This window comes from Netta rufina (genome assembly GCF_964035555.1).
Source record: "Netta rufina genome assembly, chromosome: 9".
Classification (NCBI taxonomy): domain Eukaryota; kingdom Metazoa; phylum Chordata; class Aves; order Anseriformes; family Anatidae; genus Netta; species Netta rufina.
In genome coordinates this window covers 8639468-8653218 of record NC_140132.1, presented here as the reverse complement: position 1 = coordinate 8653218, position 13751 = coordinate 8639468, and the positions used below count along the sequence as shown (strand labels likewise).

Here is a 13751-nt window from a genome sequence, read left to right as displayed (position 1 = left end):
TGAAAGCCTTTCTGTCTCCTGTGATGGCCTCGTAAGCAGAATGGCAAAGTGTGGTCTAGAGAAATGGGCCGTGAGCTGGACTGAAAACTGCCTGGGCTGCTGAGCTCCAAGCACTGCGGTGAGCAGCACGGAGACCAGCTGGAGGCCAGTCCACAGGGAGGTCCCTTGGAGGTCAAAGCTGGGCCAAGTTATGAAGATGCCAAACCATAGCAGCCTGGCTGCTGGGACAAAGCGCACCCTCAGCAGGTCTGCAGATGGCACAAAACCAAGAGGAGCAGCTGATACACGGGAGGGATGTGCCAGCATTCAGAGGTATCCGGACAGGCTGGAGGAACAGGCCAGCAGGAACCTCATGGGACTCAACATGGGGAAGTGCCAGATCCTGCACTTGGGGAGGAACAACCCCAGACACCAGGCTGGGGACTGACCACATGTAAAGCAGCTTGTAAGGCATTACAGCGGGCAGTGATCAACTCCTTACCAGCTCTACTACACACTGATTATGGGTGAGACAGCTCCCTGCCAGCTCTATTGCACAGTGATTATCCACACCAGCTAAATAGCCTATTAGCGAGCCCTTTGGGGCTTACAGCCCTCTCTCCCTCCTCCAATTCAGTGCACATCCAGCTGCACAAGCGAGCTAGCTATAGCTCGCTGTAGCTTCCTGGTTTTGTCTAGCTAAGGTTTGACCACAGCATTTCAGCTCTGCACTCACCCAGTATCCCCGCTAGCCAGTGAGCACAGCATTTTAGGCAGCGCAGAATGAGCATGGAGCCCACACTGGAAAGCATTGCAGACCTTTGGTCAGCAGGTTGTCTGATGTTCAGGACCAAGCTGACATAAGATCCTCTCCCACGCAGCAGGAGGAGGTGCTATAGAAGCCTTCAAGTAGTTGTGAGCCCTTGGTGCAGGCACCTGCCCCTGTGCAGCCCGTGCCTGGCCTCCTACGCTGCTCCTCCAGGTGGGGATGCGCACACCCCTCATGCCCTGCTGCCAGCGGGACCTGCGGCTGATTTTGTGGCATTAAACCCACAGGTAACATCACTTTTTGCTTCTTTCTCTCTTGCTCTGCATGAACTGCTGCTCAGGGGCCTGCTGTGGCTGGGAGGATGTGGAGGAGGCACCCTTTGGAGGATGCATTTTGCCACCCTAGTGCAGTCCCTCCTGTGGGGACCTGTTCAGGTTGCTGTTGCTGAGACTTCTCTGTTCTTACTCTGGGGTGTTCAGGAAGATCACAGCACGTTACTTTCCAACAGCATCTGGCAGCTGGAAACTAAATTCTTCCCACCATGGGAGATAAGTGATTCCAGAAGTGTTGTTTTTGTTGTTGGTTTGTTTGTTTGTTTGTTTGTTTTCCTGTCTAAATGAACCCTTGCATCCCCTTCCAGGGTCTTTTGAAGCAGTTCTGTGTTTAGGATGACCACCTTGCTGTTTTCATTGGTTTGTCTTACCTCCCAGCATCCTTTTCATGGACCAGTTTGGGCACTTCACAACCAGTTGGTGAAGTCACAGAGGATGAGGAGGTGGGGAGGAAAGGACTATTAGTTTCTCCATCTTGGGCAGGAGGCATCAGAACTAGTCTAAAAGTTAAAAAAAAAAAGACTTCCAGAGTTAAATAACAACTACAGGTGGCCGTCCTCAAGACCATTCTTGCAGAGCAAAGCACAGGTTTTGGTGTGCTTTTCTACTGCTGCAGAAGAAGGCAGTCACATGCCCAGCCCTTCAGGTCAAGGGATGTGCTGAAAGATAAGCCTGAAAGAATATGGGTTTCGTAAGAGTTTTGTGCCTCAGCTTATCATGTTTGAGAGAGCTCTGAACAACAGAGTTAGTTCAGGCAGTGCCCAGGTTTCTTTACGCTATTTGAAACAGAGAGGAAAATCCCTGCACCTCAGTGCTGGGCAGGACCCTCAACTAGGGCTCTTCCACTCCTTCTGGCCACTCTTCCCTCCCTGCAGTGCCCAGGTTACATCAGCACCCTTCTGAAGTGCTGTCCAGGCCAAGTCTAGCCTCCTGCCCATGTAGCATATTTCTTAAATCTTTGCTGACAGCTACTCATCCAATTTATCAGGCGACTTGGTCCAATTCAGGGCAGTTGCTGCAGATGTGGACAGTTCTGCTTTCAGTTGTGTTTATCATCCATTCTCCCACGAAGGCAGAGGTGTAGCAGAGGTTGAGCTGCACCCTACCCTTCCCATCCCGTTTTCCTTCTTTCTCTCCTTCTGCCTGGTCCCAGGTCCCTTCCTCACCCACCCCAGCAGACCCCCCCCTCAGCCCCTGTGCTGTCTTTACTCATTTCATCCACCACATTTACCCTTTGCTCCTGTGCTACCCACTTACTTCTGAGCACCCCCTGCAAGAAGGAAGGAGGATTTTACATGCAAGGGTGCATGCTCCAGTGCTGCTGCTTCTCTGCGGGCATCCTGCTGGGTGCTGGCCACTCCAGTGTTGCTGTGACACCCACTGGGCCTCCAGCCTCCAACTCACTTCTCTTCCTCCAAGCTCCCTGTTTGAGGTCTGGAAGGAGCTGGAGAAAAATTAGGCCAGCTCTGGCCTTCTTCCCCAGGCAGCCACCAGTTCCCATGTTGGGGGACAGAGGCTGACCAGCTCTTTGCAAACCTTGGAGGACATGCTACACTGTACCGGTGGCTTTGTCCTTCCAGCCCCATCCTGCTCCTGGTCCTCCAGCAGCACTGAGCTGCTGTTTTACAGCTCTCTCTGTCCTTTTCTCACAACTGCAGGTTGCTCTGCTACTGCAGCCATCTCCTCTGGCCTCACTTAAGCATTTGCACCAGCCACAGGATATGCTAGCTTATCAAACAGCATCTCCTTGAAGACACAAAATGTTCAACCATATCCTATCTGTGCTGCCTGACCTGCTTTAAAACCCTCTGCTTGTTTCCTCCCTCTTCCCCGCCAGCCTTCGAGTTCCTCCTGGCAGGGAGCACTTGCAAGCCCCGAGCTGCAGGGCAGATAGCAGATGCTGGGAACTGCAATTGGGCCACACCTTGAGCACCAAAGCTGATGTCTGCCAGAGCCCTTTCACACTGCAGAGCACACCAGCACAGTTTGCCTACATCATACTTCAGCTGCTGCTAGTGGTGTGGCAGCACGAGGGTCAGTGCAAAGCAACCTGGGCATCAGCCACACCAGCAAAGCCACTTACTGCTCCTGCAGGTAGTGAGCTTAGGGGCGTGGCAGTTTATCCCTGGATGAAGGTGTTTCCCTGCTGCTACTTGATGTGGTTCAGAGAGGTTTTCCTTGGGTGACACCTAGCAGTTTGCTCCCAGGGCGCAGGCTGCAAGCAGCGAGGTGTGTTGGGACACCCAGACCTCAGCATGCAGCAATTAGCTGAGAGCTCTCTGCAGGAGTCACATTAATGTCTGCTGGTGTCCATCACACTTGTCTAACCCCCCAGCATCTGTGTTATTTGTGAGTCAATCAGATACAGCAGAGCTGAAGCCTGACCTTGGAGGCAGTGTCCTTACCATCTGACCACAAGGTCTGCATGGCTTGCACAGGCAACTAACTGCTTAACCAGGTGTCTTCATCGTGGTGTCCCCCTGCTTCTCTGAGAGCTGCAGGATTCCACCAGATTCCTCACCCCTCCACTCTCCCATTAGAGTGGGAAATACTTGAAATCAAAAAGTTGCGTTCTTTCCAGTGTACATCGAGATGCAAGCAGAAATTCAGTGACATGCCCAGAATCACCAATTCAGAGAATAGGTGCACATTGCACAGAGCTACTCTGAACAGGATGGAGCGTGATAAAAACTGATTTTTATCAGCCCCTGATACTCTTCACACAACCAATGCTCTTGTGAAGCATCTAGTAGCTGGTGTGACAGAGGCTCAGGACCTACTGCTTATAAGTTTCACAAGGCAGCCTGGATGCTTACCTTGAGAAGGAACCATCTATAAAGCCCTTATTTGCAGCTCCTTGTTCTGCACCAGTGCTTCCTCTTTTGGGTAAGTCTTTCTGCTTTATATCTGTAGACTCGTACTCTCTCCTGGAATGAATGGGCCTAAAATTATGTTAATCTTTCCCTCCTTGCCAAGGAGGTGGAGAGCAGCGTGTCTCACTCATGCCTGTAGGGTTTTGAGCATGCCTCTGGGATGAAGGACTCAGATTCAGCTCTGTTTTCCTCAGCTTGGAGCAGGAGCACCAGGTTTGCAAGGCAACCCAAAGCCACAGAAACCTGCCCAATAAGGGCCAGAACATGATGGTGCCCACCAAGTCTACCCCTTGCCTCCGAAGCCAGCAGACCTGTTAGAAGAGGTGTTGCTCATGGATTATGCTAGACTTTAGCACTGGTTGCTGCAGTCCCTGCCTAGCTCAAAACCAAGTTGAGTCTTTTTGCCTCATCTGCACAGACTGGCTTAAAGAATTAGTGCTCACATTGTCACAGCATGCCCCTGCTATCCATGGGTTCTAGTCTGAGTGCTATTCCCCTCTCCTACTTGAGAGTCCACTATTTAATAGGGGCTGCCTGCCATGTCCTATTGGAAGTGCATCCTGAGATATTTACTCATAAACTGAGTAAGCATAAACAGAGCCTGACGCAAGGATGCATCCCAGTTACAGGCTGTCTGAGACAGCTGTGTATGTAGACTCAAATTCACATTCATAACAGTGTAAATATTTAAATAAATACCTTTTGTTTATAGAAGCCATGCATCTGTTAAGAGGTAGGAGAAAAGTCTTAACCATTTTTTCCCCATTTCAGGTCTCATAACATCACATGTCATCCACACACCAGGACAATGAATGAGTCCAACAACTGCAGTGTAACAGATATAGAAGTGAATCGCCACGTCCGTCTCACTGAATTTGCTCTGTATATCATCATTTTCTCTTTTGGATCAATATTTAATGCCCTTGCTCTGTGGGTGTTCTTCTGCAAAATAAAGAAGTGGACGGAAACCAGGGTGTACACAATCAATTTAATTTTTGCTGACTGCTTCATCATCTGCATCTTGCCTTTCATGGCTTACTTGATCTGGAATAAGTCAGTCCGAGATGAACTCTGCCAGTTTATAGAGGCAATGTATTTTATCAACATGGTAGTGAGCATCTATGTCGTTTCATTTATCTCCATTGATCGATACATTGCCATAAAGTACCCCCTGAAAGCTAGGACCTGCAGGTCTCCATCAAAAGCTGCCCTTCTCTGTGGGCTTCTGTGGGTCTCTGTTATCATCGGTGCAACCTTAAGATTTCAAAAGAGACATGCTACTTTCTGTTTTCAGAAAGATGCCACCATACCCATTGCTCAGACCCTGCTTTCCACTTTCTTCGTTTTCTCTCTTCCATTAGCAATCTTGACCTTTTGTTCCATAGAAATCATCAGGAAGCTTAAGAGACAGCTGAAGACAAATTCAATGGAAGAGAAATTAATCCAGAAAGCTCTTTACATTATTTATACAAATCTGATTGTGTTTCTAATATGTTTTCTGCCAGCCTACCTTGGGGTACTTTTCAGGTTCATAATGGAGTATGTTGGAACTAGCTGTTTCCTGAGGCAGGTCATGATGGACTTCTTTGCCCTGACGAGGTGCATTGCCACGTCCAACTGCTGCCTGGACAGCGTCTGCTACTACTTCGTGACCAAGGAATTCCAAGAAGCCATTCTGCTGCCTAAATCCAGCACTGACAAAACAAATCAAACCCAATCCTTGCAGATAAATACTTGATAAAGGAAAGGAAGAAGAATACAAACCAAACCACCACCACCACCAAAAAAAAATGCAATGCCAAGAGAACGTACAGCTTCAGTGTTACTGGGATAAGCATTGCCCTTTCGTTCCAGGGACAGCTTTGTTATGTCTAGCATTACCAAGTTATTTGTAATTTTTAATTCTACGTGGCTATTAAACAAATAAGTTGTTTCATACAGAGGTGTAAAAGCAAGTATGTGACGGCTGTTCGGTAACACGGCTTCCTTCTAGCACCTATCTGTTACTCTTACAGGGAGACAGGTGACCAAGTGTGTCACCCTATTTTATTTCATTTTGCAGCTAAAGACAACTTAACCTTATTGCCGGCACAATATAATGCATAGTGCTTTACCCCACTGTGCATTTCATATTGTTTACCTTATTAGAATAGGCCAATTTATTTTTACCACATTGGGGTGAGGGCATTCAGGTGGTATCACTGTATGCCTAAGTGCATGCACCTACAAAACAGCCCAGACTCCGCTGATTGCTCACCCCCTCCAAGCTGGCCTGTCAGACAGATGTGCAGCAGCACTTTAAGGATGAAAACAAGCCATGGCCACTGCCATAAAGGCACAGAGCACAGATCTCAGACTGGGGTTCTCCTGCTGGCTCCCCTCCTGAGCCCCAGCCCTACAGTGGCTGTCCCTGGGGGGATGCTGCTCCCCACCACTGGGGAGAAAGGGGCCCTTTGAGCCCTGCCTGGACCCTCACCACCCAGGCACCGCTTTTCCCTGGGTCTGTGTTGTGGTACCGGGCTGGTCCCCAGGTCCCTGGCAGCAGCAAGGGGGGTCCCAGCTGTGTCCAGGTTTCTGCAGCCTACTCACGCTGCCACCTCTGAAGTTCCTGTGGGTGAAATGTGGTTGTCCTATGAGTCGGCAGCATAGAAAAGTCAGTGGGGAGGACAGGGAGGGGGATGATCCCCAGCATGTTGCTTAAATGCTGCTTAGGACTGGGCTTTTTTCTCTCTAAATACTTAAATCGCTAACCCTGCTGCCACGGGCTGCCCAGGCAGTGCCTTATGAGAGCTAGGCACACGCGGCGGTGTAGGTGACTGGGTTTGAGAGTCAGACCTCCCCTGCAGGACTGACGGATGCTAAAGGCCCATGAAGTCATCACAAAGACTGTAAAAATACCCCGAGGATGTTGTTAAACAAGCTTCCAAAGGTCGTGACACGTTCCTCACACCTACAGTTCACTTTCCTCTCTCTTGTCCGAGTCTTGGTGGAGACTGTCACTACTGGCAGGGGCTTTCCCATGACACCAATAAGCAGCATTTAGAGGGCAGAGGCCTGTCACACCTGCCCTCCATCATGCAAAGAAACCAAAGAGAAGCACACTTGGACCCTCACCCTCGGCCCACCACCACGGGGGTGCAGGAACCAACGTGCCTCCCCCCCCCGAAAAGCTGCTGCCCCCCGTGCCACCTGCCCAGGGCTCGCTCCATGACCGCACTAGAGGCTGCACGGGATGCTGGGCTCCCGGGGGGTCCTTTTGCTGCCAGAAGGGCAATTTGCAACCATTACGGGTTTGATTTTAGAAAGGATTTGTTTTCCCACAACTGAAAATATTAAATTTTAATTGCTTGTTTGGGTGGGGTGGGAGGGTGGGACGGAGGGCACGTAGGCTGGGTGCAGAAACCAATGGTGAAGCATTGAGCAGATGCGAGAGGAACAACAGAGGGCACCAGAGATTTGACTGTCCCAAAGAGGAGGTAATAAATTAAGCACTTTTGGAGAACAAGAGTTCATTGCTGTGCTTCAGCTCTTCTGAGCTGTTGTCAGCAGCCTCCTGGGTGGCCGTGCCCTGCACAGAGCATCATCCTGCACCCACAGCCTCGGCAGATCTCCTCTGCCACTGCGACCTTCCCAAGGACCAAACCCAGCAGGCAGCCCCACAAGAAGCAGGTAACTTTTCATTCTTCCTGCACAGGTGTGTGGCAGTGTGCTCTGTTTCCTCAGCTCGGGAATGAAGCGCTACCCAGCGCTGTCCTTGATATCATACATTGGCACGCAGTTGCCTTGGCTTCCTCCTGCCTTCACAGATGTTGTGCTTTGCTGTTTGGCACCCACATGTGCTGTTCGGGGAGGTTTCCATCCCTTGCTGTGGGCTTGTACCAGTGCCTCTCACTGTGCACCTGCTGCAAGCATAGGGACACTGCTCCAGGCATGCCAAAGCAGGAGACCTGGGAGATCATTGCAGGCTCAGCAGGCTCGTGAGGGATTTGAGGGGCTCAGCTGCTACTTGGGGCAGCTCTGTGCATGCAGAGAGTGGCTTTGCCAAAGCAGGGTGGTCGCAGTAGGCTGGCAGGGAACAGCTGGAGGGGATGTGGTAGGACCTGGGAAGCTGGCAGCTCAGGAAAAACAGGACACTGGTTGCATGGTAGTCCTTTCATTAATTCCACCCTGAAAATTGCAACGTCCTGGTATTTCTGTAATGCTACACCAGCTCTGGTGCTCAGGCAGGTGCTGAACTTTCTTCTGACATTGCTGGATCCGGCTCCCAGTCACAGGTACTAAAAACATTTCACTTAGTTCATGCAGTTATACGCTTGCTCTGCAGTTTAGATATTAAGACTCAGAAAGCGCTGACTTATAAGGCAATGTATTTACAAGAGATGACAGGAATCTGTGTGTTTTCTTTCTCTGCCTCACTGTATACTCTTTCTTGCAAGCTGCATACTGAGTCTGATTCATCCTCCACGGTATCTTTGCTGCTAGCAGCTGCCCTGCACTATTTAAAGGAATACCAGGAGATAGGCTAAAGTCTTGGATTCGTGTCTTTTGCTCTGGTAGCATTTTGGCTTCCTATTTCAAAGGTTGAGATCAGACAGGTGTGCTCATTTTCCCTTCTGTCTTTTGAGACCAGCTGGCAGTGCCCGTGAGGGGCCATTCCTCCCTGCTGCCCCCAGGAGGAGCAGGTGGGTGCTGGGGGCCACCCCCAGGAGCAAAGCCACCAGGGCTACACCACAGCCAGAGGGGCTAGAGTCCTGTGTGGGTCCATGGGCCTGACAAGACCCACCGAGCCCATGGGGTGGCTTTGACAGCAAGGCAAGGGTCTTGGAAAGCGAAAGGGGAATGCTGCCCAGCTCTGCTGTGAGCTGCCTTAATGCAAGAGAGACAGTATCTCTCCAATAGGGACTATGAAATTGTCAGCCTGTTTTGGAGACTCTCTGCTGTTGCCAAAACCCTGAAAGAAGGCTGGAGGGAGGGCAAGCCAGGCCTGAGGTCAGAGGGAGGCTGCCACCCCGCAGCAGCTGCAGGAGGGGTTTGACTCTGCAGTTTCGGGTCAGCTGGCAGGGAACAGTGCTGCTTTGGTGGCCGAGGGACATGGCGTGCCGGCGAGCCACTGAGCTCGTCAGCCCTGCAGGTCTGCCCGTGCACCCACCCCAGACACCCCTGTGCTGTATGTGCAGGGCTCCAGGGAGTGCTGTGTGGCACCTCGTCCTGCCAACAGCCCCCGCGCGTGGTGCAGGGGGGCGAGGAGCCGCAGGGCCATGAGCGAGGGCACTGCAGCAGGACCCGTCCCAGGGGACCTGTCCCTGAGCTTGGTCTCTCACCTGCACCCTTCTCTTGCAGGGACAGCCTGCCATGGAGAACTGCACTGATATCAACAGCGTGCTGCAGAACGGTATTTTGCTCTTTCAGCTGATCATCTACATCCCAGTCCTCTCCTTTGGGTTTGTGCTGAACACAGTCGCCTTCTGGGTCTTCTGCTGCAAACTCAAGAGCTGGACTGAGACCAGGGTGTACATGCTCAACCTCATGGTCACAGATTGTTTCCTGCTCTTTGCCCTGCCTTTCATGATATATTTTACCAACAACAAACATCCCATAGACGAGTTGTGTTTTGCTGTACAGATGATATATTTTACAAACAGGCCTATGAGCATCTACATCATCATGCTGATTGCAATCGATCGATACATTGCAATCATATTCCCTCTAAAAGCAAAAACTCTTCGATCCCCACGGAAATCAGCTTCTGTCTGTGGGTGTCTTTGGATAATACAGATGATTTATTCCTACTACCAGCAAAAATTTCAAAGTAAAGAAAATTATTGCATTCAGAGACTTTCTACTGAACCTAAGTATTTAACATTAGTCTCCATTTCCTTTGGATTTTTTATTCCTCTAACGATTATAATTTTTTGTTCAGTAAAAGTCATCAAATGTCTCAAAAAGAAGATGGCCAGCAGCTTTCATGAGACAAAGTTAATCCAGAAAGCGCTCCACATTGTTTCTGTGAATCTGTGTGTGTTCACCATATGTTTTTCACCTATCTACATCACACTGCTCCTGCGGTTCATAGCAGAGGTTGCTAAAGCTTGTTCTCCGCTCTCAAAAATTAGAATCTCTATTCAGATTTTTTCATGCTTAGCTAATATCAACTGCTGCTTGGATGCATTTTGCTATTACTTTGCAGCCAAGGAATTTCAGGAATTTTCCTCTCTGCTCCCCACTTTTATATTGAAGAGGTCTAAGGTGAATCAAAGCCAAGAGTTACAGCAACCCACTGAGGAAGTGATGTTATAAAAAAAGGTTTAGTGCACTATAGATGTCAAGAGCCACAGTGCTGCTGAAGTTTTGAGGGAATGGGGCTACCTACAGTATTTGCAATCCTAGGTATAGGCATACCTGCAAAAAGGGGTCTCCTAGTCAAGAGGGAGCTCCACATGGTATGGAGAACAGCTGATAAGGCCATTGTTTTGGCCACGTGCTTATTTGTACATATCATGCAGCTAAACATAAGAAACTTAGCACCTTTACAGCAATGAAAGAAACCACTTCTACTACTGTAACTTTTGGTCATTGAGGAAAAAGAAAAAAAAAAAAAAAAGGTAAAACCACTGTAATACAATGTCAAGCCTAGTATGCCTGTGTCACTCACATCAAAGAAGTAACCTGTGCAGTGGTAGTTTCCCACCTAGCTATAAAATGTCAATGCCTACAGCTATGACCAGGATGCAACTATCACTGTGCATGGGGTAAACCATAGGAGTCAGGTAGTGGCATGACACCATTCTCCTATTCCCGCCATGTAACACGTTTATTAGCTTACAGCAACACCTCGACATTTGTAAGACAAAAATCATTGTGGATGTAAATAAAGCTATTACTGCAAAGTATTGTGGGCCACATAACAGACCCTTAGGAGCACAACATAGCATGTGTGTATCAAGTATAAAGCTGTGAAGACCTCACATCACTTAAATGACTTCCATAAGCCCTGGTGAAGGCTTTCTGCTATATTTCAACAGGGTCAAATCTTTAATGAGTGTCCTGTCTGGTTAGAGGGGAGCATAGAATCATAGGATAATTTACACAGTGAACAGGGAAAAGACCATTAGGACCATCAAGTCCAACCATTGTGTTACACTACCAAGTCCACCATTAAACCATATCGGTAAGTGCCACATCCAAGTGTCTCTTATATACCTCCAGGGACAGCATCTCCCTGGACAGCCCGTTCCAATGCTTAACCACCATTTCCATGAAGAAATTTTCCTTACACCCAATCTAAACCTCTCCTGGTACAACTTGAGGCCGTTTTCCTCACATACCATCACCTGTCACCTGAGAAAGAGCCTGGTGGCCTGAAAGAGCACACCTCGCTGCAACTTCCTTTCAGGTAGTTACAGAATGTGATGAGGTCTCCCTTCAGCCTCCTCTTCACCAGCCTAAACAACCCAAGTTCCCCCAGTCACTCCTTCTATGTCTTGTCTTCTAGTCCCTTCAACAGCTTCACTGCTCCTCTCTGAACATGTTCCGGGAGCTCCTTCTTGTCATGAGGGGCCCAGAACTGAACATAGTTCTCGAGGTCCAAGCTCACCAGTGCCAAGTGCTTTTCTGAACTTTTTGTAAAATCTAAAGTGCTCCAAGGCTTAGAAACAGTAAATATTCTTTCGCTAGAAGAAAAAAAAAAGTGTGCAAACTGCTCTTACTGTGTAAGTGATGTCTGTTAAAGTCAGCAAGAGCCCTTTGCCTCACAGGGAAAGGTCTCCTGGCTTCAGTTGTGGATTTTCTACTTGTTATCATAGTTTCACATGTTGCTTTTGTAAGTGAGTTGGACCCAGCAAGACCACACAGCCTTTAAACAAATTTTAAAATCTCTTTGAAAAACACAGGGGTCCACATGCATTCCTGCATTACTGTCTCATTCCTAAAAAGTTACCACACTAGCACTGCCTAGGAAAGGGGCCAAAGCTGGAAGTGAAGGGCCTGGTGGATCCAGCTGGAGGCAGTGCTGAGGGAAGAATAGGTGCATGCAGCTGGGAAATCTGGGCTGGCTCTGATCCTGCTGTGTACAGGTCCATCCAGGACTGTCCTCACCTCCTGTCTGCACAACTGATGGCTCTCAATTCACCCAGACCCTCCTATTCGTAGCCACTAACTCTGACACCTGTGCACTGCACCTGAGTCCCGCTCACTCAGGATCCTGAGGTTTTGCAGGTTACAGCACCTGCAAGGCTTTTTTTTTTTTTTCTCCATAATCAACCCTCCCTAAACATCCATGGGACAAGGTATTTGAAGGTACAGGGGCCCTGGATAGTTGGTTAGTATTCAAGGACTGCTTTTTCCAAGCTCAAGATTAGAGCATCCCAACACATAGGAAGTGAAGAAAGAGAACCAGGAGACCTGCACGATTAAACAGGAATCTGCTGGGCAAACTCAAGTGGAAGAGGAGAGTCTACAGATCATGCTGGCCACTTGGGAGGAATGTAACACGGTTGTCAGAGGATGTAGGGAGGAAACTAGGAAAGCTAAGGCCTCCCTAGAATTAAACCTTGCAAGAGGGGTCAAGGACAACAGAAAGGGCTTCTTTAAATACACTGCCGATAAAACTAACACTAGAGGCAATGTAGGCCCACTGATGAACAAGGTGGGTGCCCTGGTGACAGAAGAGAAGGCGGAGTTACTGAATGCCTTCTTTGTTTCTGTGTATACTGCTGGAGGCTCTCCTGAGGAGCCCCGTACCCTTGAGGCCCTGGAGGAACTTGGAATAAAGGAGGAATTTACCTCAGTGGATGAGGACTGGGTTAAGGACTGGTTAAGCAAGCAGGACATCCATAAATCCATGAGTCCTGATGGGACACACCTGTGGGTGCTGAGGGAGCTGGTGGAAGTAATTGCTAGGCTGCTCTCCATCATCTTTGGTAAGCTGTGGGGAATGGGAGAGGTGCCTGAGGACTGGAGGAAAGCAAATGTCACTCCAGTCTCCAAAAAGGGCAAGAAGGAGGACCCAGGTAACTATAGACCAGTCAGCCTCACCTTCGTCCCTGGTAAGGTGATGGAACAACTTATCCTTGGTGCTGTCTCTAGGTGTATCAAGGATAAAAAGGTCATTAGGGGCAGTCAACATGGCTTCACTAAGGGGAAGTCGTGCTTGACCAGCCTGATAACCTTTTATGAAGACAGAACCAGGTGGATAGATGATGGAAAAGCAGTGGACGTGGCCTATCCTGATTTCAGTAAAGCCTTTGACACCGTCTCCCACAGCATCCTCGCAGCTAAACTGAGGAAGTGTGGTCTGGTCGATCAGGTAGTGAGGCAGACTGTAAACTGGCTGAAAGGAAGGAGCCAGAGGGTTGTGGTCAGTGGGACAGAGTCAAGTTGGAGGCCTGTATCTAGTGGAGACCCTCAAGGGTCAGTACTGGGACCAGTATTGTTCAATATATTATATTCATCAATGAATTGGAGGAGGGAACAGTGTGCTGTCAGCAAGTTTGCTGATGACACGAAACTGGGAGGAGTGGGTGACAGGCCAGAAGGCTGTGCTGCCATCCAGCAGGATCTCGACAGGTTGGAGAGTTGGGCAGGGAGACACGTAATGATATATAACAAGGACAAATGTAGAGTCCTGCATCTGGGCAAGAACAACCCCAGACACCAGTACAAGCTGGCGACTGCCTGGCCAGAGAGCAGCGAAGGGGAAAGGGACCTGGTGGACAGCAGGGTGACCGTGAGCCAGCACTGTGCCCTTGTGGCCAAGAAAGCTGATGGCATCCTGAGGTGTATCATAAAGGGGTGGTTATG

General features: G+C 49.3%; 2 protein-coding genes across 2 annotated transcripts; both read left to right on the top strand.

Annotated features, from left to right (window-relative positions):
- Positions 1-4761: 4761 nt before the first annotated feature.
- LOC311212616 (G-protein coupled receptor 35-like) lies at positions 4762-5691 on the top strand (the record flags this gene model as incomplete). Its single annotated transcript, XM_084292112.1, has 1 exon — positions 4762-5691. One exon carries the CDS (start codon positions 4762-4764, stop codon positions 5689-5691), a length of 930 nt encoding a protein of 309 aa, XP_084148238.1.
- A 3614-nt stretch (positions 5692-9305) lies between these two features.
- Positions 9306-10250, top strand: LOC311212615 (G-protein coupled receptor 35-like; the record flags this gene model as incomplete). The annotated part of the gene is made up of 1 exon (XM_084292111.1): positions 9306-10250. One exon carries the CDS (start codon positions 9306-9308, stop codon positions 10248-10250), a length of 945 nt encoding a protein of 314 aa, XP_084148237.1.
- Between the last annotated feature and the right edge of the window lie 3501 nt (positions 10251-13751).